At 42.7% G+C, this 27,846-nt stretch overlaps 1 protein-coding gene and 1 long non-coding RNA gene across 2 annotated transcripts; both read right to left on the bottom strand.

Moving 5' to 3' along the window:
• Positions 1–69: 69 nt before the first annotated feature.
• Positions 70–27,357, bottom strand: rab10 (RAB10, member RAS oncogene family). The gene is made up of 6 exons (XM_052501236.1): positions 26,699–27,357; positions 21,170–21,230; positions 13,565–13,703; positions 9,803–9,892; positions 3,561–3,662; positions 70–1,324 (listed from the first exon to the last, which is right to left on the bottom strand). The coding sequence occupies exons 1-6, from the start codon at positions 26,823–26,825 to the stop codon at positions 1,238–1,240; spliced, it is 606 nt and encodes a 201-aa protein (XP_052357196.1). The 5' UTR covers positions 26,826–27,357; the 3' UTR covers positions 70–1,237.
• Positions 1,341–3,539, bottom strand: LOC127918037 (uncharacterized). Its single transcript, XR_008098528.1, has 3 exons — positions 3,003–3,539; positions 2,746–2,899; positions 1,341–2,645 (listed from the first exon to the last, which is right to left on the bottom strand). It is a non-coding gene; the product is annotated as an uncharacterized LOC127918037 (long non-coding RNA).
• Positions 27,358–27,846: the final 489 nt, after the last annotated feature.

The following is a 27,846-nucleotide window of genomic DNA, read 5'->3' as shown; positions in this document are numbered from 1 at the left end:
GCATGGTAAAGGGCTCCCTCTGCTGGCCACACACTAAGGAGCATGGTAAAGAACAGAAGACACCGGGGATATGACTTAAACAAGCTTATTTTTAATGGAGCTGCAAAACTGTTTGAATTTCCTTGAGAACATTCTCTTACATACAGGGGCGGCAGGTAGCCTAGCGGTTAACAGTGTTGGGCCAGTAACCGAACGGTCGCTGGTTCAAATCCCCGAGCTGACTAGGTGAAAAATCTGTCAATGTGCCATTGAGCAAGGCACTTAACCCTAATTGCTCCTATAAGTCACTCTGGATAAGAGCGTCTGCTAAATGAAAACAGAGTGAAAGTTTCAACGGTACAGAAACATGGCATCACAAATGCTCCCAACCCAAACAAACCCCCATCATTAAGCAGACATCCTAACAAGATCTGGTTGGTGGGGAAATTCAAACCTTTCTGCTAAGCTCCGTCGTGGGAGGAGCCAGAATACCAAACTTTTAATTTAATTGGGTGGGTGAGGTTCCACCCGTCTTCCATATAAGGCACAAGACTAAATAAACCCCATCTCCGTTACTTGTTTACAAATGTCAAAATGTCAAAATACGGCACCTTGACAATATAACCCACTAGTGTACAAAATGTTAATCCTACATTTTTTTTCTTATTTGTTTTTTCTTTGACCAATGGTGAGGGGACCAGGAAGCCTCAGCCAAAGGAAAAATTAAAAAGTTTACTGACTTTCACTCTCATTTTGCAAATAAACAGGAAACATGATTTATCTTTTTATCAGAAACAAACTGATCTTTAGAAAGCTAAGAAGATAGAGATTGTGTGGGGGGACCAGACAAGTGGTATATTTCCAGAGGAAGATGGAGAGAGAGGGGACAAGAGAGAGAGAGAGAGAGGGGACAAGAGAGAGAGAGGGGACAAGAGAGAGAGAGGGGACAAGAGAGAGAGAGGGGACAAGAGAGAGATAGGGGACAAGAGAGAGATAGGGGACAAGAGAGAGAGAGGGACAAGAGAGAGATAGGGGACAGGGGACAAGAGAGAGATAGGGGACAGGGGACAAGAGAGAGATAGGGGACAAGAGAGAGATAGGGGACAGGGGACAAGAGAGAGATAGGGGACAGGGGACAAGAGAGAATTGGTCAAGAAAATTGATGACAAAAGATCGAGGGGATGAGTGTTAGAGAGTTAGCTACTAGAGATAAAGAGTGTGCATGTCAGTGTGTGTGAGGGAGGGACAGAGGGCTGTTCTAACTGCAGCACTTGCTCTTCCATCCTGTGACTCCACTCCCACCGCTGATGTCCACGTTTTCACTGTTGGGCTCTTTGACCGGCGTCTGCAACACACACCCACGTTACACACACATTATACATACAAACATTGCTTACACCACCATCATCACATTTACAGTACCAGTCAAAGGTTTGGACATACTGATTCATTTGGACTATTTTCTACATTGTAGAATAATAGTGAAAACATCAACACTATGAAACAACACATATGGAACCATGTTGTAACCACAAATCTGCCAAAGGGGGCGGAGTCGCAGTCTACTGCAGAGATAGATAGAACAAATGTGTTAAACAAATCTAAATATATTTTAGATTTGAGATTCTTCAAAGTAGCCACCCTTTACCTTGACAGCTTTGCACACTCTTGAATTCTCTCAACCAACTTCATGAGGAATGCTTTTCCAACAGTCTTGAAGGAGTTCCCACATATGCTGAGCACTTGTTCGCTGCGTTTTCTTCAATCCGAGGTCCAACTCATCCCAAACCATCCAAATTGAGTGGATGTTGGGTGATTGTGGAGGCCAGGTCATCTGATACAGCACTCCATCACTCTCCTTCTTGGTAAAATAGCCCTTAAACAACAAGGTGTGTTGGTTGGGTCATGGTCCTGTTGAAAAACAAATAATAGTGGAACTAAGGCCAAACCAGATGGTTTAGCGCATCGCTGCAGAATGCTTAACTATGCTGGTTAAGTGTGCCTTCCCTCTTAAATAAATCACGACAGTGTCAACAGCAAAGCACCTCCTCCTCCATGCTTCACGGTGGGAACCAAACATGTGGAGATGATCCATTCACCTACTCTACGTCTCACAAAGACACAGACATCATTAAAGCACCATCACACCTCCTCCTCCATGCTTCACGGTGGGAACCAAACATGTGGAGATGATCCATTCACCTACTCTACGTCTCACAAAGACACAGACATCATTAAAGCACCATCACACCTCCTCCTCCATGCTTCACGGTGGGAACCAAACATGTGGAGATGATCCATTCACCTACTCTACGTCTCACAAAGACACAGACATCATTAAAGCACCATCACACCTCCTCCTCCATGCTTCACGGTGGGAACCAAACATGTGGAGATGATCCATTCACCTACTCTACGTCTCACAAAGACACAGACATCATTAAAGCACCATCACACCTCCTCCTCCATGCTTCACGGTGGGAACCAAACATGTGGAGATGATCCATTCACCTACTCTACGTCTCACAAAGACACAGACATCATTAAAGCACCATCACACCTCCTCCTCCATGCTTCACGGTGGGAACCAAACATGTGGAGATGATCCATTCACCTACTCTACGTCTCACAAAGACACAGACATCATTAAAGCACCATCACACCTCCTCCTCCATGCTTCACGGTGGGAACCAAACATGCGGAGATGATCCATTCACCTACTCTATGTCTCACAAAGACACAGACATCATTAGAGCACCATCACACCTCCTCCATGCTTCACGGTGGGAACCAAACATGTGGAGATGATCCATTCACCTACTCTACGTCTCACAAAGACACAGACATCATTAAAGCACCATCACACCTCCTCCTCCATGCTTCACGGTGGGAACCAAACATGTGGAGATGATCCATTCACCTACTCTGCGTCTCACAAAAACACAGACATCATTAAAGCACCATCACACCTCCTCCTCCATGCTTCACGGTGGGAACCACACATGTGGAGATGATCCATTCACCTACTCTACGTCTCACAAACACGTCGACTGGAAGCAAAAATAGCACATTTGGACTCATCAGACCAAAGGACAGATCTCCACTGGTCTAATGTCCATTGCTCGTGTTTCTTGGCCCAAGCAAGTCTCTTCTTCTTATTGGTGTCCTTTAGTCGTGGTTTCTTTGAAGCAATTCGACCATGAAGTCCTGATTCATGTAGACTCCTTGAACTTGAACTCCGTGAAGCATTTATTTGGACTGCAAATCAACAAATTAACTTTTAGCAAGGTGCACCTATTCCAGGTGAATACCTCCTGAAGCTGGTTGAGAGAATGCCAAGAGTGTGCCAAGCTGTCATCAAGGCAAAGGGTGGCTACTTTGAAGAATCTCAAATATGTTTAATACTTTTTTGGTTCCAACATGATTCCATATGTGTTATTCCATAGTTTTGATGTCTTCACTATTATTCTACAATGTAGAGAATAGTTCAAATAAAGAAAAACACCGGAATGAGTCGGTGTGTCCAGACTTTTGACTGGTAGTGTCCATACACACATGCTACAGATACTAACACCCCACACCTTCCTGAGGATGTCTTCTGCTAGCGTGAGGAAAGCCTTCTCGATGCTGATGTTGGCCTTGGCACTCGTCTCAAAAAACCTAATACCATGTTCTCTGGCAATCTGAGAGAGAGAGAGGACATGACTGATTATTTACTATAACTCTATAACAAATGTACTGTAAGGGAAACAAACACATGCTACGTGTTGCAGTAGTAGAACAATAGAATAATGCAAAACATATCCTTGACTATCCAGCGAAGAAAACGATGCCCACTGAATGAATGACAAATGGACGGAATGGCCGATAATTGTGCAAGTTTGCTTCACTGAATGATAAGGTTGATTTAATTTAGAACAACAATAGTGTAATGAGGTTTGACAGCTCGCCTTGCAGAATGATAACATTATCTTATACGTTTTGACAGCTCGCCTTGCAGAATGATAACATTATCTCATACGTTTTGACAGCTCGCCTTGCAGAATGATAACATTATCTTATACGTTTTGACAGCTCGCCTTGCAGAATGATAACATTATCTTATACGTTTTGACAGCTCGCCTTGCAGAATGATAACATTATCTTATACGTTTTGACAGCTCGCCTTGCAGAATGATAACATTATCTTATACGTTTTGACAGCTCGCCTTGCAGAATGATAACATTATCTTTTACGTTTTGACAGCTCGCCTTGCAGAATGATAACATTATCTTATACGTTTTGACAGCTCGCCTTGCAGAATGATAACATTATCTTATACGTTTTGACAGCTCGCCTTGCAGAATGATAACATTATCTTACACGTTTTGACAGCTCGCCTTGCAGAATGATAACATTATCTTTTACGTTTTGACAGCTCGCCTTGCAGAATGATAACATTATCTCATACGTTTTGACAGCTCGCCTTGCAGAATGATAACATTATCTTATACGTTTTGACAGCTCGCCTTGCAGAATGATAACATTATCTTATACGTTTTGACAGCTCGCCTGGCAGAATGATAACATTATCTTATACGTTTTAAAAGAGGTCGCCTGGCAGAATGATAACATTATCTTATACGTTTTGACAGCTCGCCTTGCAGAATGATAACATTATCTTATACGTTTTGACAGCAAAACTCGCCTTGCAGAATGATAACATTATCTTATACGTTTGACAGCTCGCCTTGCAGAATGATAACATTATCTTATACGTTTTGACAGCTCGCCTTGCAGAATGATAACATTATCTTATACGTTTTGACAGCTCGCCTTGCAGAATGATAACATTATCTTATACGTTTTGACAGCTCGCCTTGCAGAATGATAACATTATCTTATACGTTTTGACAGCTCGCCTTGCAGAATGATAACATTATCTCATACGTTTTGACAGCTGCCTTGCAGAATGATAACATTATCTCATACGTTTTGACAGCTCGCCTTGCAGAATGATAACATTATCTTATACGTTTTGACAGCTCGCCTTGCAGAATGATAACATTATCTTATACGTTTTGACAGCTCGCCTGGCAGAATGATAACATTATCTTATACGTTTTGAAAGCTCGCCTTGCAGAATGATAACATTATCTTATACGTTTTGACAGCTCGCCTTGCAGAATGATAACATTATCTTATACGTTTTGACAGCTCGCCTGGCAGAATGATAACATTATCTTATACGTTTTAAAACTCGCCTGGCAGAATGATAACATTATCTTATACGTTTTAAAACTCGCCTGGCAGAATGATAACATTATCTTATACGTTTTGACAGCTCGCCTTGCAGAATGATAACATTATCTTATACGTTTTGACAGCTCGCCTTGCAGAATGATAACATTATCTTATACGTTTTGACAGCTCGCCTTGCAGAATGATAACATTATCTTATACGTTTTGACAGCTCGCCTTGCAGAATGATAACATTATCTCATACGTTTTGACAGCTCGCAAAGCAGAATGATAACATTATCTTATACGTTTTGACAGCTCGCCTTGCAGAATGATAACATTATCTTATACGTTTTGACAGCTCACCTTGCAGAATGATAACATTATCTTATACATTTTGACAGCTCGCCTTGCAGAATGATAACATTATCTTATACGTTTTGACAGCTCGCCTTGCAGAATGATAACATTATCTCATACGTTTTGACAGCTCGCCTTGCAGAATGATAACATTATCTCATACGTTTTGACAGCTCGCCTTGCAGAATGATAACATTATCTTATACGTTTTGACAGCTCGCCTTGCAGAATGATAACATTATCTTATACGTTTTGACAGCTCGCCTTGCAGAATGATAACATTATCTTTTACGTTTTGACAGCTCGCCTTGCAGAATGATAACATTATCTTATACGTTTTGACAGCTCGCCTTGCAGAATGATAACATTATCTTATACGTTTTGACAGCTCGCCTTGCAGAATGATAACATTATCTTATACGTTTTGACAGCTCGCCTTGCAGAATGATAACATTATCTTATACGTTTTGACAGCTCGCCTTGCAGAATGATAACATTATCTTATACGTTTTGACAGCTCGCCTTGCAGAATGATAACATTATCTTATACGTTTTGACAGCTCGCCTTGCAGAATGATAACATTATCTTATACGTTTTGACAGCTCGCCTTGCAGAATGATAACATTATCTCATACGTTTTGACAGCTCGCCTTGCAGAATGATAACATTATCTTATACGTTTTGACAGCTCGCCTTGCAGAATGATAACATTATCTTATACGTTTTGACAGCTCGCCTGGCAGAATGATAACATTATCTTATACGTTTTAAAACTCGCCTGGCAGAATGATAACATTATCTTATACGTTTTGACAGCTCGCCTTGCAGAATGATAACATTATCTTATACGTTTTGACAGCTCGCCTTGCAGAATGATAACATTATCTTATACGTTTGACAGCTCGCCTTGCAGAATGATAACATTATCTTATACGTTTTGACAGCTCGCCTTGCAGAATGATAACATTATCTTATACGTTTTGACAGCTCGCCTTGCAGAATGATAACATTATCTTATACGTTTTGACAGCTCGCCTTGCAGAATGATAACATTATCTTATACGTTTTAAAACTCGCCTTGCAGAATGATAACATTATCTTATACGTTTTGACAGCTCGCCTTGCAGAATGATAACATTATCTTATACGTTTTGACAGCTCGCCTTGCAGAATGATAACATTATCTTATACGTTTTGACAGCTCGCCTTGCAGAATGATAACATTATCTTTTACGTTTTGACAGCTCGCCTTGCAGAATGATAACATTATCTTTCACGTTTTGACAGCTCGCCTTGCAGAATGATAACATTATCTTTTACGTTTTGACAGCTCGCCTTGCAGAATGATAACATTATCTTTCACGTTTTGACAGCTCGCCTTGCAGAATGATAACATTATCTTTTACGTTTTACTTTGTAAAAAGAAGCCGTTTCTTTGCTGCTTGGTTTACTGTAATTCCTCTACTAATCTCATTCGTAAGGGGAAAAACAGGCTACTTGTTGCAGAAGGCCTTCAGAATAATGCAAAACATATCCTTGACTTTATCCAAGTTGAAACGATGCCAGTCAGCAAATCAAAACTACACCGAAAACAATTTCACACATAAAAAGAACCTTATGACAAGATTAAATGGACATTAATCTGATGACTGACAATATTATCAGTTGTCAAATTGTAGATGAAGAGGTGGATGCATCGTATAAGGTGCAACACAGTATCAAATCCTCCTTCAAAGTCACATTGCAGATAAAACATTGTGATTTCTATATAGAATCTGAAAGAGTCTTTTTTAAAACACGTACCTTTGTCAAATAACTCATAATTCAATAGGTGCAGCTCTATTTCCTAGAATATCCCTGCATTCGGCACATTACCACTCCCGCAGCGGCAGTGCTTTGGCTACTAAGCAAACATTTGTAACATAATAACATATATAAGCTTTTTTGTAACATAATAAACGTAAAATATACTACTTCTTTATGCAATTATTTCTTTACAGTTCTTGCAAAACATTGCACTAACCTGGACGGTTATATTATAATCTTTTTTATTTCTACTTTGTCAAACGAAAGTAGTTCCCTGAATGCCTATCATATCTTGTATTCATGGCAGATAATATTCCTATTTTTGGTGATTTTAATATTCACATGGAAAAGTCCACAGATCCACTCCAAAAGGTTTTCGGAGCCATCATCAACTCAGTGGTTTTGTCCAACATGTCTCTGGACCAACTCACTGTCACAGTCATACTCTGGACCTAGTTTTGTCCCGTGGAATAAATGTTGTGGATCTTAATGTTTTTCCTCATAATCCTGGACTATCGGACAACCATTTTATCACATTTGCAAATCGCAACAAATAATCTGCTCAGACCCCAACCAAGGAGCATCAAAAGCTGTGCTATAAATTCTCTGAGATGCTTGTTCTTGGTCCCAAGAAACAAAGAGATCTTCTGTTGAATCTGACAATTAATCTTGATGGTTGTACAGTCATCTGAAATAAAACTGTGAAGGACCTCGGCGTTACTCTGAACCCTGATCTCTCTTTTGAAGAACATATCAAGACTGTTTCAAGGACAGCTTTTTTCCATCTACGTAACATTGCAAAAATCTGAAACTTTGTCCAAAAATGATGCCGAAAAATGTATCCATACTTTTGTCACTTCTAGGTTAGACTACTGCAATGCTCTACTTTCCGCCTACCTGGATAAAGCACTAAATACATTTCAGTTAGTGCTAAATACGTCTGCTAGAATCCTGAATAGAACCAAAACATATTAGTGAGTGAGACTCGGTCTCAACCTTTAAGTCTTTACTGAAGACTCATCTCTTCAGTGGGTCATATGATTGAGTGTAGTCTGGCCCAGAAGTGTGAAGGTGAACGGAAAGGCACTGGAGCGACGAACCTCCCTTGCTGTCTCTGCCTGGCCGGTTCCCCCCTCTCCACTGGGATTTGCTATTACAGGGGCTGAGTCACTGGCACTCTTCCAAGCTGTCCCTAGAAGGGGTGCATCACTTGAGTGGGTTGAGTCACTGACGTGGTCTTCCTGTCTGGGTTGCCCACCCCCCTCGGGTTTGTGGCGGAGATCTTTGTGGCCTATACTCGGCATTGTCTCAGGATGGTGAGTTGGTGGTTGAAGATATCCCTCTAGTGGTGTGGGGGGCTGTGTTTTGGCAAAGTGGGTGGGGTTATATCCTGACTGTTTGGCCCCGTCTGGCGGTATCGTCAGACGGGGCCACAGTGTTTCCTGACCCCTCCTGTCTCAGCCTCCAGTATTTATGCTACAATAGTTTGTGTCGGGGGGCTAGGGTCAGTTTGTTATATCTGGAGTATTTCTCCTGTCCTATCCGGTGTCCTGTGTGAATTTAAGACGGCACTCTCTAATTCTCTCTTTTTCTCTTTCTCTCGCTCGGAGGACCTGAGCTCTAGGACCATGCCTCAGGACTACCTGGCATGATGACTCCTTGCTGTCCCCAGTCCACCTGGCCATGCTGCTGCTCCAGTTTCAACTGTTCTGCCTGCGGCTATGGAACCCTGACCTGTTCACCGGACGTGCTACCTGTCCCAGACCTGCTGTTTTCAACTCTCTAGAGACAGCAGGAGCGGTAGAGATACTCTGAATGATGGGCTATGAAAAGCCAACTGACATTTACTCCTGAGGTGCTGACCTGTTGCACCCTCGACAACTACTGTGATTATTATTATTTGACCCTGCTGGTCATCTATGAACATTTGAACATCTTGGCCATGTTCTGTTATAATCTCCACCTGGCACAGCTAGAAGAGGACTGGCCACCCCTCATAGCCTGGTTCCTCTCTAGGTTTCTTCCTAGGTTCTGGCCTTTCTAGGGAGTTTTTCCTAGCCACCGTGCTTCTACACCTGCATTGCTTGCTGTTTGGGCTTTTAGGCTTGATTTCTGTACAGCACTTTGAGATATCAGCAGATATAAGAAGGGCTTTATAAATACATTTGATTGATAGAATAATACAAAACATATAATTGATTATCTAAACAAATAACTATTGTTGTTATTCTGTTTAAATATATATATTTCCACAAATATTTCTTCAAGCAATGAATCCTAGATAATAGTTACTGCACCATTTATCATATCTATATATCAACGTTTGCTGCTTGCAGGTTGACATTGATGCTAAAGGCGACGCCTGGCAACGTTCTGACAGGCTGAAAGTCTAGTGTTAATACAACATGGAGCCTATTGAAATGATAGTGTCTCACCTGCTCTCCCTTGGCTTTTGGTACCACCCTCTTGTCCTCCATGTCACACTTGTTGCCTAGCAGCATTCTCTCCACGTCCTCGTTGGCATGCTGAAAAACATCATATTACAGACTAACTCGAACCCCAACACATCACACAACACCCCGACGCGTCGTCGTACAGACTGACCATGGCGCATAATCGTACAGACTAACTAACCCCAACAGTCTGCACTGTGTGTTGGGGTTAGTTAGTCTGTACGATGATGGGGTTAGTCTGTACTAACTAACCCCATCACAGTACAGACTAACGCCATCACAGTACAGACTAACCCCATCACAGTAGACTAACCCCATCACAGTACAGACTAACCCCATCACAGTACAGACTAACCCCATCACAGTACAGACTAACCCCATCACAGTACAGACTAACCCCATCACAGTAGACTAACCCCATCACAGTACAGACTAACCCCATCACAGTAGACTAACCCCATCACAGTACAGACTAACCCCATCACAGTACAGACTAACCCCATCACAGTACAGACTAACCCCATCACAGTAGACTAACCCCATCACATCACAGTAGACTAACCCCATCACAGTACAGACTAACCCCATCACAGTACAGACTAACCCCATCACAGTAGACTAACCCCATCACAGTAGACTAACCCCATCACAGACTAACCCCAGACTAACCCCATCACAGTACAGACTAACCCCATCACAGTAGACTAACCCCATCACAGTAGACTAACCCCATCACAGTAGACTAACCCCATCACAGTACAGACTAACCCCATCACAGTAGACTAACCCCATCACAGTAGACTAACCCCATCACAGTAGACTAACCCCACCACTAACCCCATCACAGTACAGACTAACCCCACCACTAACCCCATCACAGTACAGACTAACCCCACCACTAACCCCATCACAGTACAGACTAACCCCACCACTAACCCCATCACAGTACAGACTAACCCCATCTGGCCCTCTGAATGAGGCAGTGAACGCTTTAGCAAGATTCTCTCTCCACAACTATATAACGTGTGTGTGAGATAGATAGAGATGACATATATATATATATAAAGAGAGAGAGAGAGAGATATATTAGTGTGTGTGTGTACACACTACCATTCAACAGTTTGGAATCACTTAGAAATGTCCTTGTTATTGAGAGAAAAGCACTTTTTTTCTTCCTTTAAAATAACATCAAATTGATCAGAAACAGTGTAGATATTGTCAATGTTGTAAATTACTATTGTAGCTGGAAACTGCTGATGTTTTATATTTTGTACACACACACACACACACCACACTTGAAGTCAGAAGTTTACATACACTTAGGTTGGAGTAACTAAATCTCGTTTTTCAAACACTCCACAAATGCCTTAGGACATGAGCTACTCGGTTAGGACATCTACTTAGTGCATGACACAAGTCATTTTTACAACAATTGTGTACAGACAGATTATTTCACTGTATCACAATTCCAGTGGGTCAGAAGTTTACAGACACTAAGTTGACTGCCTTTAAGCAGCTTGGAAAATTCCAGAAAATGATGCCATGGCTTTAGAAGCTTCTGATAGGCTAATTTACATCATTTGAGTCGATTGGAGGAGTACCTGTGGATGTATTTCAAGGCCTACCTTCAAACTCAGTGCCTCTTTGCTTGACATCATGGGAAAATCAAAAGAAAATCATCCAGAAAAATAATTGTAGATCTCCACAAGTCTGGTTTATCCTTGGGAGCAATTTCCAACACCTGAAGGTACCACGTTCATCTGTACAAACAATAGTACACAAGTATAAACACCATGGGACCACGCAGCTGTCATACCGCTCAGGAAGGAGACGCGTTCTGTCTCCTAGAGATGAACTTACTTTGTTGTGAAAAGTACAAATCAATACCAGAACAACAGCAAAGGACCTTGTGAAGATGCTGGAGGAAACAGGTACAAAAGTATCTATATCCACAGTAAAACAAGTCCTATATCGACAACCTGAAAGGCGCTCAGCAAGGAAGAAACCACTGCTCCAAAACCGCCATAAAAAGCCAGACTATGGTTTACAACTGCACATGGGACAAAGATGGTACTTTTTGGATAAATGTCCTCTGGTCTGATGAACCAAAAATAGAACTGTTTGGCCATAATGACCATCATTATAATTGGAGGAAAAAGGGGGATGCTTGCAAGCCGAAGAACACCATCCCAACCGTGAAGCACAGGGGTGACAGCATCATGTTGTGGGGGTATTTTGCTGCAGGAGGGACTGGTGCACTTCACAAAAGAGGTGGCATCATGAGGATGAAAATTATGTGGATATATAGAAGCAACAACTCAAGATATCAAATGAAAGTTTATTTGTCATGTGCACCGAATACAACAGGTGTAGTAGACCTCACAGTGAAATGCTGAATACAACAGGTGTAGTAGACCTCACAGTGAAATGCTGAATACAACAGGTGTAGTAGACCTCACAGTGAAATGCTGAATACAACAGGTGTAGTAGACCTCACAGTGAAATGCTGAATTACAACAGGTGTAGTAGACCTCACAGTGAAATGCTGAATACAACAGGTGTAGTAGACCTCACAGTGAAATGCTGAATACAACAGGTGTAGTAGACCTCACAGTGAAATGCTGAATGCAACAGGTGTAGTAGACCTAGACCTCCTTACAGTGAAATGCTTTGTAGTAGACCTCATGAAATGCAGGCTCTAACCAATAGTGCAAAAAAGGTATTAGGTGACCAATAGGTAGGTAAAGAAATAAAAACAACAGTAAAAAGACAGTCAGAAAGTTCAATCTTGGTCGCAAATGGGTCTTCCAAATGGGTCTTCCAAATGGACAATGACCCCAAGTATACTTCCAAATGGGTCTTCCAAATGGACAATGACCCCAAGCATACTTCCAGATGGGTCTTCCAAATGGACAATGACCCCAAGCATACTTCCAAATGGGTCTTCCAAATGGACAATGACCCCAAGCATACTTCCAAATGGGTCTTCCAAATGGACAATGACCCCAAGTATACTTCCAAATGGGTCTTCCAAATGGACAATGATCCCAAGCATACTTCCAAATGGGTCTTCCAGATGGACAATGACCCCAAGCATACTTCCAAATGGGTCTTCCAAATGGACAATGACCCCAAGCATACTTCCAAATGGGTCTTCCAAATGGACAATGACCCCAGGCATACTTCCAAATGGGTCTTCCAAATGGACAATGACCCCAAGCATACTTCCAAATGGGTCTTCCAAATGGACAATGACCCCAAGCATACTTCCAAATGGGTCTTCCAAATGGACAATGACCCCAAGCGTACTTCCAAAGTTGTGGAAAAATGGCATAAGGACAACAAAGTCAAGGTGTTGGAGTGGCCATCACAAAGCCCTGACCTCAATCCTAAAGAAAATGTGTTGGCAGAACTGAAAATGCATGTGTGAGCAAGGCCTACAAACCTGACTCAGTTACATCAGCTCTGTCAGGAGGAATGGGCCAAAATTCACCCAACTTAATGTGGGAAGCTTGTGGAAGGCTACCCAACATATTTGACCCAAGTTAAACAATTTAAAGGCAATGCTACCAAATACTAATTGAGTGTGTGTAAACTTCTGACGCACTGGGAATATGATGAAATAAAAGCAAGCTGAAATAAATAATTCTCTCTTCTATTATTCTGACATTTCACATTCTTAACTGTATCTCTATCTATATGTGTGTGGGAATGTGTGCGTGTGTATAATGTCTGTGTGTGTACCTCGTCGATGTTGCGGAGCCACTTGCTGATGTTCTCGAAGCTCTTGGCGTTGGTGATGTCATAGACCAGCATGATGCCCATGGCGCCTCGGTAGTAGGACGTGGTGATGGTGTGGAACCTCTCCTGACCAGCTGTGTCCCTGTTAAACACATTATATATAAACCTCTCCTGACCAGCAGTATCCCTGATAAACACATTATATATAAACCTCTCCTGACCAGCAGTGTCCCTGTTAAACACATTATATATAAACCTCTCCTGACCAGCAGTGTCCCTGTTAAACACATTATATATAAACCTCTCCTGACCAGCAGTGTCCCTGTTAAACACATTATATATAAACCTCTCCTGACCAGCAGTGTCCCTGTTAAACACATTATATATAAACCTCTCCTGACCAGCAGTGTCCCTGTTAAACACATTATATATAAACCTCTCCTGACCAGCAGTGTCCCTGTTAAACACATTATATATATAAACCTCTCCTGACCAGCAGTGTCCCTGTTAAACACATTATATATAAACCTCTCCTGACCAGCAGTGTCCCTGTTAAACACATTATATATAAACCTCTCCTGACCAGCAGTGTCCCTGTTAAACACATTATATATAAACCTCTCCTGACCAGCAGTGTCCCTGTTAAACACATTATATATAAACCTCTCCTGACCAGCAGTGTCCCTGTTAAACACATTATATATAAACCTCTCCTGACCAGCAGTGTCCCTGTTAAACCCAGTTATATATAAACCTCTCCTGACCAGCAGTGTCCCTGTTAAACACATTATATATAAACCTCTCCTGACCGGCAGTGTCCCTGTTAAACACATATATAAACCTCTCCTGACCAGCAGTGTCCCTGTTAAACACATTATATATAAACCTCTCCTGACCAGCAGTGTCCCTGTTAAACACATTATATATAAACCTCTCCTGACCAGCAGTGTCCCTGTTAAACACATTATATATAAACCTCTCCTGACCAGCAGTGTCCCTGTTAAACACATTATATATAAACCTCTCCTGACCAGCAGTGTCCCTGTTAAACACATTATATATAAACCTCTCCTGACCAGCAGTGTCCCTGTTAAACACATTATATATAAACCTCTCCTGACCAGCAGTGTCCCTGTTAAACACATTATATATAGAAACCTCTCCTGACCAGCAGTGTCCCTGTTAAACACATTATATATAAACCTCTCCTGACCAGCAGTGTCCCTGTTAAACACATTATATATAAACCTCTCCTGACCAGCAGTGTCCCTGTTAAACACATTATATATAAACCTCTCCTGACCAGCAGTGTCCCTGTTAAACACATTATATAGAAACCTCTCCTGACCAGCAGTGTCCCTGTTAAACACATTATATATAAACCTCTCCTGACCAGCAGTGTCCCTGTTAAACCCAGTATATATAAACCTCTCCTGACCAGTGTCCCTGTTAAACACAGTATATATAAACCTCTCCTGACCAGCAGTATCCCTGATAAACACATTATATATAAACCTCTCCTGACCAGCAGTGTCCCTGTTAAACACATTATATATAAACCTCTCCTGACCAGCAGTGTCCCTGTTAAACACATTATATATAAACCTCTCCTGACCAGCAGTGTCCCTGTTAAACACATTATATATAAACCTCTCCTGACCAGTGTCCCTGTTAAACACATTATATATAAACCTCTCCTGACCAGCAGTGTCCCTGTTAAACACATTATATATAAACCTCTCCTGACCAGCAGTGTCCCTGTTAAACACATTATATATAAACCTCTCCTGACCAGCAGTGTCCCTGTTAAACACATTATATATAAACCTCTCCTGACCAGCAGTGTCCCTGTTAAACACATATATAAACCTCTCCTGACCAGCAGTGTCCCTGTTAAACACATTATATATAAACCTCTCCTGACCAGCAGTGTCCCTGTTAAACACATTATATATAAACCTCTCCTGACCAGCAGTGTCCCTGTTAAACACATTATATATAAACCTCTCCTGACCAGCAGTGTCCCTGTTAAACACAGTATATATAAACCTCTCCTGACCAGCAGTGTCCCTGTTAAACACATTATATATAAACCTCTCCTGACCAGCAGTGTCCCTGTTAAACACATTATATATAAACCTCTCCTGACCAGCAGTGTCCCTGTTAAACACATTATATATAAACCTCTCCTGACCAGCAGTGTCCCTGTTAAACACATTATATATAAACCTCTCCTGACCAGCAGTGTCCCTGTTAAACACATTATATATAAACCTCTCCTGACCAGCAGTGTCCCTGTTAAACACATTATATACAGTTGAAGTCAGAAGTTTACATAAACTGAGTTTAATTGTATTTGGCTAAGGTGTTTCACAATTGCTGACATTTAATCCTAGTAGAAATTCCCTGTCAGTTAGGATCACCACTTCATTTTAAGAATGAAATGTCAGAATAATAGTAGAGAATGATTTATTTCAGCTTTTATTTCTTTCATCACATTCCCAGTGGTTCAGAAGTTAACATACGCTCAAATAGTATTTGGTAGCATTGCCTTTAAATTGTTTAATTTGGGTCAAATATTTCAGGTAGCCTTCCACAAGCTTCCCACAATAAGTTGGGTGAATTGTGGCCCATTCCTCCTGACAGAGCTGGTGTAACTGAGTCAGGTTTGTAGGTCTCCTTGCTCACACATGTTTTTTCAGTTCTGCCAACAAATTTTCTTTAGGATTGAGGTCAGGGCTTTGTGATGGCCACTCCAATACCTTGACTTTGTTGTCTTTAAGTAATTTTTCCACAACTTTGGAAGTATGCTTGGGGTCATTGTCCATTTGGAAGATCCATTTGCGACAAAGCATTAAGTTCCTGACTGATGTCTTAAGATGTTGCTTCAATATATCCACATAAATTTTCCTCCTCATGACGCCATCTATTTTGTGAAGTGCACCAGTCCCTCCTGCAGCAAAGCACCCCCACAACATGATGCTGCCACCCCCGTGCTTCACCGTTGGGATGGTGTAGTTGCAAACCGTAGTCTGGCTTTTTTATGGCGGTTTTGGAACAGAGGCTTCTTCCTTGCTGAGCGCCTTTCAGGTGATGACGATATAGGACTCGTTTTACTGTGGATATAGATACTTTTGTACCTGTTTCATCCAGCATCTTCACAAGGTCCTTTGCTGTTGTTCTGGGATTGATTTGCACTTTTCACAAAGTAAGTTCATCTCTAGGAGACAGAACGCGTCTCCTTCCTGAGCCGTACGACGGCTGTGTGGTCCCATGGTGTTTATACTTGCGTACTATTGTTTGTACAGACGAACATGGTACCTTCAGGTGTTTGGAAATTGCTCCTGAGGATGAACCAGACTTGGAAGTCTTCAATTAATAAATAAAAGCTGAAATAAATCACTCTACTATTATTCTGACATTTCACATTCTTAAAATAAAGTGGTGATCCTAACTGACCTAAGACAGGAATTGTTTTTTTAAATGCATTTGGCTAAGGTGTATGTGAACTTCTGACTTCCAACTGTATATACAGATACACACTGTTGACAACCGACTCATTCAAGGTTTTTTAATTTGACTATTTTCTACATTGTAGAATAATAGTGAAGACATCAAAACTATGAAATAACACATATGGAATCATGTAGTAACCAAAAAACATTATTCAAAGTAGCCACCCTTTGCCTTGACAGCTTTGCACACCTTTTAAACTCCTGGCATTCTGTCATCCAGCTTCATGAGGAATGCTTTTCCACCGTCTTGAAGGAGTTCCCACATATGTTGAGCACTTGTTGGCTGCTTGTCCTTCACTCTGCGGTCCAACTCATCCAAATTGATTCGAGGTCGGGTGATTGTGGAGGCCAAGTCATCTGATGCAGCACTCCATCACTCTCCTTCTTGGTAAAATAGTCCTTAAACAACCTTGAGGTGTTTTGGGTCATTGTCCTGTTGAAAAACAAATGACAGTCCCACTCAGCCCAAACCAGATGGCATGACTTTTCGCTGCAGAATGCTGTGGTAGCCATGCTGGTGAATTCTAAACGAATCACTGAGTGTCACCAGCAAAGCACCATCACACCACCTCCTCCATGCTTCATGGTGGGAACCACACACGTGGAGCTCATCCATTCACCCACTCTGCGTCTCACATAGACACAGTGCTTGGAACCAAAAATCTCAAATTTGGACTTAGACTAAAGAACAGATTTCCACCTGTCTAATGTCCATTGCTTGTGTTCCTTGGCCCAAGCAAGTCTCTTCTTATTGGTGTCCTTTAGTAGTGGTTTCCTTGCAGCAGCAGCTTCGACCATGAAGGCCTGATTCACAAAGTCTCCTCTGAACAGTTGATGTTGAGATGTGTCTTACCTTAACTCTGTGAAGCATTTATTTGGGCTGCAATCTGAGGCTGGTAACTCTAATGAACTTATCCTCTGCAGCAGAGGTAACTCTGGGTCTTCCTTTCCTGTGGCGGTCCTCATGAGAGACAGTTTCATTATATCTCCTGATGGTTTTTGCGACTGCACTTGAAGAAATTTCAAAGTTCCTGAAATGTTCCGTATTGACTGACCTTCATGTCTTGAAGTAATGATGGACTGTCATTTCTCTTTGCTTATTTGAGCTGTTCTTGCCATAATATGGACTTGGTATTTTACCAAATCGGGCCATCTTCTGTATACCACCCCTACCTTGTCACAACACAACTGATTGGCTCAAACGCCATAAGGAAAGAAATTCCACAAATTAACTTTTAACAAGCACACCTGTTCATTGAAATGCATTCCAGGTGACTACCTCATGAAGCTGGTTGAGAGAATTCCAAGAGTGTGCAAAGCTGACATGGAGGCAAAGGGTGGCTACTAAAATATATTTTGATTTGTTTAACCCTTTTGTGGTAACAAAATTATTTCATATGTGTTATTTCATAGTTTTGATGTCTTCACGATTATTCTACAATGTAGAAAATAGTAAAAAATAAAGAAACCCTTGAACGAGTAGGTGTCCAAACGTTTGACTGTTACTGAATATATAAACATAACTAATAATATAATAATATAATAATAATATAACTAAATACACATTACTTGTGTGTTAATGAGAAAAAGGACAAGGGGCCTAAATGCTTTCTGTGTATAGTGGGTGTGTGTCACGAGGACAGGGCTCCAGAGTTCCTCTGTGGAGAACCTTCAAGAAGGTCAACCATCTCTGCAGCACTCTACCAATCAGGCCTTTATGAGAGGCCAGACGGAAGCCAAAATGTACCTAAAAAAGACTCTCAGACAATGGGGGAAAAAACAAGATTCTCTGAACTGAAACCAAGATTGAACTCTTTGGCCTGAATGCCAAGCGTCACGTCAGGTCCTTCTGTGGCTCAGTTGGTAGAGCATGGCGCTTGTAACGCCAGGGTAGTGGGTTCGATTCCCGGGACCACCCATACGTAGAATGTATGCACACATGACTGTAAGTCGCTTTGGATAAAAGCGTCAGCTAAATGGCATATATTATTATTATTATTATATATTAGGAGGAAACCTGACACCATCCCTACGGTGAAGCATGGTGGTGGTAGCATCATGCTGTGGGGATGTTTTTCAGCGGCAGGGACTGGGAGACTAGGCAAGATTAAGGGAAAGATGAACGGAGCAAAGTACAGAGAGATCCTTGATGAAAACCTGCTCCAGAGCGATTAGAACCTCAGAATGGTGCGACGGTTCACCTTCCAGCAGGACAAAGACCCCAAGCACATAGCAAAGACAACGTGTGAGTGGCTTTTGGGACACGTTTCTGAAAGTCCTTGAGTGGCCCAGCCAGAGCCTGGACTTGAACCCGATCGAACAACTCTGGAGAGACCTGAAAATAGCTGTGTAGTGACGCTCCCCATCCAACCTGACAGAGCTTGAGAGGATCTGCAGAGAAGAATGGGAGAAACTCCTCAAATACAGGTGTGCCAAGCTTGTAGCATCATACATAAAAAGACTCAAAGCTATAATCGCTGCCAAAGGTTGACTTCTTGGATATAGGGGGCGCTCTTTTAATTTATGGATTAAAAAAACGTTCCCGTTTTAAACAAGATATTTTGCCACGAAAAGACGCTCGACTATGCATATAATTGACAGCTTTGGAAAGAAAACACTGACGGTTCCAAAACTGCAAAGATATTATCTGTGAGTGCCACAGAACTGATGCTACAGGCGAAACCAAGATGAAATTTCACACAGGAAGTCACACAGATTTTGAATGCGCTGTGTTCCAATGTCTCCTTATATGGCTGTGTATGGGTCACGAATGAGCTTAGACGACTTTCTGTCGTTTCCCCAAGGTGTCGACAGCATTGTGACGTATTTGTAGGCAAATCATTCGAAGATTGACCTTAAGAGACTACATCTACCAGGTGGCCGCTTGGTGTCCTCCGTTGCAATTATTGCGTAATCTCCAGCTGCGTGTATTTTTCGTTTGCTTCGAGGAGAAACACAGCTGCCACGAATGATTTATCATCGAATAGATATGTGAAAAACACCTTGACGATTGTTTCTAAACAACGTTTGCCATGTTTCTGTCGATATTATGGAGTTAATTTGGTAAAAAGTTTGGTGTTGTAGAGACTGCATTTTCTGATTTTTTTTCTTAGCCAAACATGATGAACAAAACGGAGCGATTTCTCCTACACAAGTAGTCTTTTTGGAAAAACTGAACATTTGCTATCTAACTGAGAGTCTCCTGATTGAAAACATCCGAAGTTCTTCAAAGGTAAATGATTTTATTTGAATGCTTTTCTTGTTTTTGTGAAAATGTTGCCTGCTGAATACTTGGCTTAATGCTATGCTAGCTATCAATACTCTTACACAAATGCTTGTGTAGCTATGGTTGAAAAGCATATTTTGAAAATCTGAAATGACAGTGTTGTTAACAAAAGGCTAAGCTTGTGAGTGAATATATTTCTTTCATTTAATTTGCGATTTTCATGAATAGTTAACGTTGCGTTATGGTAATGAGCTTGAGGCTATAATTAAGCTCCCGGATATGGGATTGCTCGACGCTAGAGGTTAAAGTACTGAGTAAAAGGTCTGAATACTTATGTAAATGTATTATTATTATTTATTTATTTTTGCCCCCAGAACAACCTCAATTCATCAGGGCATGGACTCAACAAGGTGTTGAAAGCGTTCCACAGAGATGCTGGCCCATGTTGACTCCATTGCTTCCCACAGTTGTGTCAAGTTGGTTGGATGTCCTTTGGGTGGTGGACCATTCTTGAGCACGGAAAACCCAGCAGCGTTGCAGCTCTCGACACAAACCGGTGCGCCTGGCACCTACTACCATACGCCATTCAAAGGCACCTAAATCTTGTCTTGCCCATTCACCCTCTGAATGACACACAGACACAATCCATGTCTCAAGGTTTAAAAGCCTTCTTTAACCTGTCTCCTCCCCTTCATCTACACTGATTGAAGTGGATTTAACAAGTGACGTCAATAAGGGATCATAGATTTCACCTGGATTCACCTGGTCAGTCTGTCATGGAAAGAGGTGTTCCTAATGTTTTAGTGTAGCAGGTGGTGACGGCGTTGAACCACTCCGATGCGTCACCGTTACACCTCCTCCACTCACCATATCTGTAGTTTGATCTTCTTTCCTTGGAGTTCAACAGTTTTGATCTTGAAGTCTATTCCTGGAAAACACACAGAAACAAAGAAACGCACATTAATATAGAGCAGAGCCCCTTAAAAAGGTCTGTTACAGACCCAACTCATTTCAGAAAGAAATGTAAATAATAGATCTGTCACTCACCGCAAACCAGACTGATAAGCATTATCCATTCTATGTGCCATTTTTCTATGCTTCCCCTTCAGAAGTTTCATTTTGGTTTCTTTTTTACTTTCAGTTTTGTACATCATGTGAAAAAATGTAACAATTTTAGAAACCAGGAAATTAGGTATTTAATATATGCATCCTTTAAAAGCAGGAATGTCAACAGTAGGGCTGTCCAACCCAAGTCTTTTGCGCAAAATGTGTATTTTTCATATATACACCTATGTGTTTGAATTAAAATCAACTATAGGAGATTGTCAGATGCTTTAAGCACACTGTTTGACAAAATCATTCAGACACAAATGACTCAAAGAGACCTGCTACCGACCCGACCACTCCTGAAGGTGCCAGTAATACGGCACAACCAGAGGACAGCAAACTGTTTCAGCCGAGCGCCATTTCTACTGATCTGCCAGTTAGGGCATGTTTTCATAGAACAGTTTCATTTATAATAACGTCCTTGAATCTCAAGATCTTTGTTATGTGGTTAATATTCTAAATGAGAATTAAGCAAATATAAAACTTATATCGCCAACTCTGTAAAAACAGCCTACATAAAACAAATAAATAAAAACATTGCAGCCTGCAAGTAAAACATATTCTGATGTATAAATGTGGTATAAATCACATGTGGATCTGTTGGGGCGGATTGCGTATAAAGGTTTCCGGGATGATGGTGTTGATGTAGTCATTTAGGCAGGTTACCTTCACATTCTTGGGCACAGGGACTACGGTGGTCTGCTTGAAACATGGAGGCATTACAGACTCGGTCAGGGAGAGGTTGAAAATATCAGTGTAGACACTTGACTCTCACTCTTCCACCAAGGCACCTGCAAGTTTCCCAGACATTTCTGGGGGGGGGGCCCTCAACCTCCGATCCAACAGGTCCCAAACGATCCGGGCTCCTCACTGGCAATGGCAGAACACTGACATCCCGGTCTTGCAGGAAATCAGCCATACTGCTCATTCTGTGTGTGGTGGCATTGTCATGCTGGAGGGTCATGTCAGGATGAGCCTGCAGGAAGGGCACCACAGGATGTCTTCCATGTAATGCACAGCGTTGATATGATAAACATGGCTCACTCTAGACACGCTATCAGAGTCGGTACGGCCACCTGGTTTCTTCACGCATCGCACAGACAGAAACAAACATCTCTCTGGTAAGAAGGGCGGGGCTAAATGCCTTATGATTAACAAGTCGTGGTGTGATCATAACAACATACAGGAACTCAAGTCTTTTTGTTCACCTGACCTAGAATTCCTTACAATCAAATGCCGACTGCCAAGAGAATTCTCTTCGATTATAATCACAGCGGTGTATATCCCCCCCAGATTAACAAGGCCAATCTGAAAACAAGGCTCCCTAAACTTTATCAGCATATCAAATACCCGGGATGGAAAATTTCTGGATCATTGTTACTCTAACTTCAGCAACGCATACAAAGCCCTCCCTCATCCTCCTTTTGGCAAATCTGACCCCGACTCCCCGACTCCATTTTGTTGCTCCCAGCCTATAGACAGAAACTTAAACAGGAAACGCCCGTGCTCAGGTCTGTTCAACGCTGGTCCGACCAATCTCGATCACGTGGACTGGGATGTGTTCCAGATAGCATCAGACAACAATATTCATGAATACGCTGATTTGGTGAGCGAGTTAATTAGCAAGTGCATCGGTGATGTTGTACTCACGGAGACAATTAAAATCTTCCCCAACCAGAAACCGTGAATTGACAGCAGCATTTGCGCGAAACTGAAAGCGTGAACCACTGCTTTTAACCAGGGCAAGGCGACCGGAAACATGACCGAATACAAACAGTGCAGCTATTCCCTCCGCAAGGCTATCAAACAAGCTAAGTGTCAGTATAGAGACAAAGTAGAGTCGTAATTCAACGGCTCAGACACGAGATGTATGTGGCAGGGTCTACAGTCAATCACGGACTACAAAAAGAAAACCAGCCCCGCAGCGGACCAGGATGTCTTGCTCCCAGACAAACTAAACAACTTCTTTGCTCGCTTTGAGGACAGTATAGTGCCCCTGACACAGCCCGCTACCAAAACCTGCGGACTCTCCTTCACCGCAGCGAACGTGAGTAAAACATTTGAACGTGTTAACCCTCGCAAAACTGCCGTCCAAGACGGCATCCCCGTGTCCTCAGAGCATTCGCAGATTGGTGTGTTTACGGACATATTCAATCAATCCCTATCCCAGTCTGCTGTCCCCACATGCCTCAAGAGGGCCACCATTGTTCCTGTTCCCAAGAAAGCTAAGATAACTGAGCTAAATTACTACCGCCCCATAGCACTCACTTCCGTCATCATGAAGTGCTTTGAGAGACTAGTCAAGGACCATATCACCTCCACCCTACCTGACACCCTAGACTCACTCCAATGTGCTTACCACCCCAACAGGTCCACAGATGACACAATCGCAATAACACTGCCCTAACCCATCGGGACAAGAGGAATACCTATGTGACCATGCTGTTCATCGACTACAGCTCAGCATTTAGCAACATAGTACCCTCCAAACTCGTCATTAAGCTGGGTCTCAACCCCGCCCTGTGCAACTGGGTACTGGACTTCCTGACGGGACACGCCCAGGTGGTGAGGGTAGGTAACAACATCTCCACCCCGCCGATCCTCAACACTGGGGCCCCACAAGGGTGCGGATCTCAGCCCTCTCCTGTACTCCCTGTTCACCCACGACTGCATGGTCGTGCACGCCTCCAACTCAATCATCAAGTTTGCAGACGGCACTACAGTGGTAGGCTTGATTACCAATAACGACGAGGCGGCCTACAGGGAGGAGGTGAGGGCCCTCGGAGTGTGGTGTCAGGAAAATAACCTCACACTCAACGTCAACAAGACAAAGGAGATGATCATGGACTTCAGGAAACAGCAGAGGGAGCACCCCACTATCCACATCAACTGGACAAGAGTGGAGAAGGTGGAAAGTTAAGTTCCTCGGCGTACACATCACGGACAAACTGAATTGGTCCACCCACACAGACAGCGTTGGGAAGAAGGCGCAGCAGCGCCTCTTCAACCTCAGGAGGCTGAAGAAATGTGGCTTGTCACCAAAAGCACTCAAACTTTTACCGATGCACAATTGAGAGCATCCTGTCAAGCTGTATCACCGCCTGGTACGGCAACTGCTCCACCCACAACTGTAAGGCTCTCCAGAGGGTAGTGAGGTCTGCACAACGCATCACCGGGGTCAAACTACCTACCCTACAGGACACCTACACCACCCGATGTCAGAGGAAGGCCAAAAAGATCATCAAGGACAACAACCACCCGAACCACTGCCTGTTCACCCCGCTATCATCCAGAAAGCGAGGTCAGTACAGGTGCATTAAAGCAGGGAACGAGAGACTGAAAAACAGCTTCTATCTCAAGGCCATCAGACTGTTAACCAGCCATCACTAACATTGAGTGGCTGCTGCCTACATACTGACACAACTCCAGCCACTTTAATAATAAAAAATGTGATGTAATAAATGTTTCACTAGTCACTTTAAACAATGCCACTTTACATAATGTTTACATACCCTACATTACTCATCTCATATGTATATACTGTACTCTATACCATCTACTGCATCTTGCCTATGCCGTTCGGCCATCGCTCATCCATATATTTATATATTCTTATTCATTCCTTTACACCTATGTGTATAAGGTAGTTGTTGTGAAATTGTTAGATTACTTGTTAGATATTACTGCATGGTCGGAACTAGAAGCACAAGCATTTCGATACACTCGTATTAACATCTGCTAACCATGTGTATGTGACCAATAAAATCTGATTTGAATCCGACCATCACCCCTAGTGAAACAAAACTGTGACTCGTCAGTGAAGAGCACTTTTTGCCAGTCTTGTCTGGTCCAGCGATGATGGGTTTGTGCCCATAGGCAATGTTGTTGCCAGTGATGTCTGGTGAGGACCTGCCTTACAACAGGCCTACAAGCCCTCAATCCAGCCTCCCTCAGCCTATTGAGGACAGTCTGAGTACTGATGGAGGGATTGTGTGTTCCTGGTGTAACTCAGGCAGTTGTTGTTGCCATCCTGTACCTGTCCCGCAGGTGTGATGTTCGGATGTACCGATCCTGTGCAGGTGTTGTTACACGTGGTCTGCCACTGTGAGGATGATCAGCTGTCCATTCTGTGACCCTGTAGCGCTGTATTAGGCGTCTCACAGTATGGACATTGCAGTTTATTGCCCTGGTCACATCTGTCGTCCTCATGCCTCCTTGCAGCATGCCTAAGGCACGTTCACGCAGAGGAGCAGGGACCCTGGGAATTTTTCTTTTTGTGTTTTTCAGAGTCAGTAGAAAGGCCTCTTCAGTGTCCTACGTTTTCGTAACTGTGACCTTAATTGCCTACCGTCTGTAAGCTGTTAGTGTCTTAACGACCGTTCCACACTGAAAGTCACTGAGCTTCTCAGTACCGGCCATTCTACTGCCGTTTTCCATGGAGATTGCATGCCTGCGTACTCAATTTTATACACCCATCAGCAACAGGGGTGTCCACATACTTTTGTAGTGTATATGTTTAGTGTAGTGTGTGTATATGTTTGAATTTTCAAACTAGTTTTCATTGGGAAGGCAGTCACTTTTGCATGCGAAAACACAGAATCATACTCATTACTCCACGTGCTTAATTACATCAGTTTTGTTTTGAGCTGACATTGTTGTGGGCTTCTAACGGGCACCTGGCTCACTGTCCGGTTGGCAACCGCCAAAACGTTCACCCGCTGCAAAACACGTCTACCCGGGAGCACAGGCCAGATTAATCGAATTCCCTCGGCTCAACCCTGCCCATCTCTGCAATTTCTCCTCTTAAAATCTGATTTTAAACCTAACCATAATCTAAACCACACGGTTAACATTATGCCGAACCCCAACCTTAAATTAATTCCAAAAATAAATGTTTGCATGATTGATTTTTTACGACATTTGACTTTGTGGCTGTGGTAATTAGTGCCAACCCTGATGCCGGCATTTCTAGATACATAGTTACACCAGTTTAGCTACATGGTATGAAAAACAAGGAGGTTTACAATAGTCAAAAGGCAGCTAAATGTCTTTAAATCTCGACTAGTTAGTTGGCAGCATGGCTAGACCAAGCATGTAGACACACAAATTGCTTAAGTGAAACTTTAGCAATAACTGACTTTAATTCAGGGATAATGCACCTGAAACAAACGGGCTAACTTGACTGGCATTGTGTCATCATAACGTTTAACTATCCATTTAGTACACTCAAAGTTTAGTTAACAGCTGTGGCCCCGGGAGGGTCGAACCCCTCCGGTCCCGGTACCTCACCTATGGTGGAGATGAAGGTGGTGTTGAAGGCGTCGTCTGAGAAGCGGAACAGCACGCAGGTCTTCCCCACGCCCGAGTCCCCGATCAGCAGGAGCTTGAAGAGCAGGTCGTAGGTCTTCTTCGCCATCGAGAAACCAGACGTGTTCACCGGACAGACGAGAAACTATCTCCCGCAGGTCTAGAGAGCCAGCGCGAGTTACGAGCAGAGAGGTGGAATATCAGCGTGTGATTATGATATTGTTGATGTCCAAGTTAGTTTGGATAAGTTAACTAAATATCGCAGAGGGTAGAGTGTCGCAACCGTATCCGATGTGTAACTAATGTTATTTCCAAAAACAGAACCGTTTCTCTTACAGCATGTGAATAAAAAATATATATTCTCCCGTGTGATTCCCCTTTTCTTTCTCTCACCCTGCCGAGACAAAATGGCTCCCCGACTTACTCTTTCTTCAAACTACCACCGAGCTCATTAAACTGATCGGCATACCCCGTTATTCCAAACATTTTGGGACTCTCGATCAAGAAGAATTATAAATTTTTGGAGGTCAAATTACCGATCTTATCACATTATTTGTTTTGTCAAATGATTAGCCGAATAGACTGTCGCCTTCGAATACAGCCACCTCGGCGACACCCTAGTTTACATACACGCCTACTCTCTGACACTATTGTCAAAAAATTACTCTCGGCGATTGGCTCTGGGAACTGCTTGTCAAATATCCAGCTGAACCCGATTGGTCAGATTGTCAACTGTCAATGGGTGGTTGACATGTAGGGACGTCAAATGTTTTTGCATGGCCATTCCGGATCTTTTCCAGACTCAGACTCAGTTCATTTGACTGGTGGAACGTAACTGTTTGATCCAAAATGGCCGCGGATTTTCGTCTTGGCTGGCCGTGGCAGATATCTGTATGTAATGACGAGATGCCAATGTCTCCATCCTAACAATGGGAGTTGTTGTCGGGTAGGCATGCGACAAGTTTAGGTCCAAAATAAGCCCATAGAAACACCTTGGACTTCTTTTAGACCGATTCTGGCCAGAGTGAAACCTCTCGCTTTGCCTCTTCCTCTCTGGGCAGGGTGTGTTGGCTGTTTGGTGGCTGGCCAGACTTTGAGGTTGAGTCAGAGGTTTGACATCCCATCTGCTA

The sequence above is a fragment of the Oncorhynchus keta genome, unplaced genomic scaffold (assembly GCF_023373465.1).
Source record: "Oncorhynchus keta strain PuntledgeMale-10-30-2019 unplaced genomic scaffold, Oket_V2 Un_contig_12886_pilon_pilon, whole genome shotgun sequence".
In the NCBI taxonomy this organism is placed as follows: Eukaryota; Metazoa; Chordata; class Actinopteri; order Salmoniformes; family Salmonidae; genus Oncorhynchus; species Oncorhynchus keta.
The sequence above is the reverse complement of the archived record's forward strand: the minus strand, read 5'-3'. Positions and strand labels throughout refer to the sequence as shown.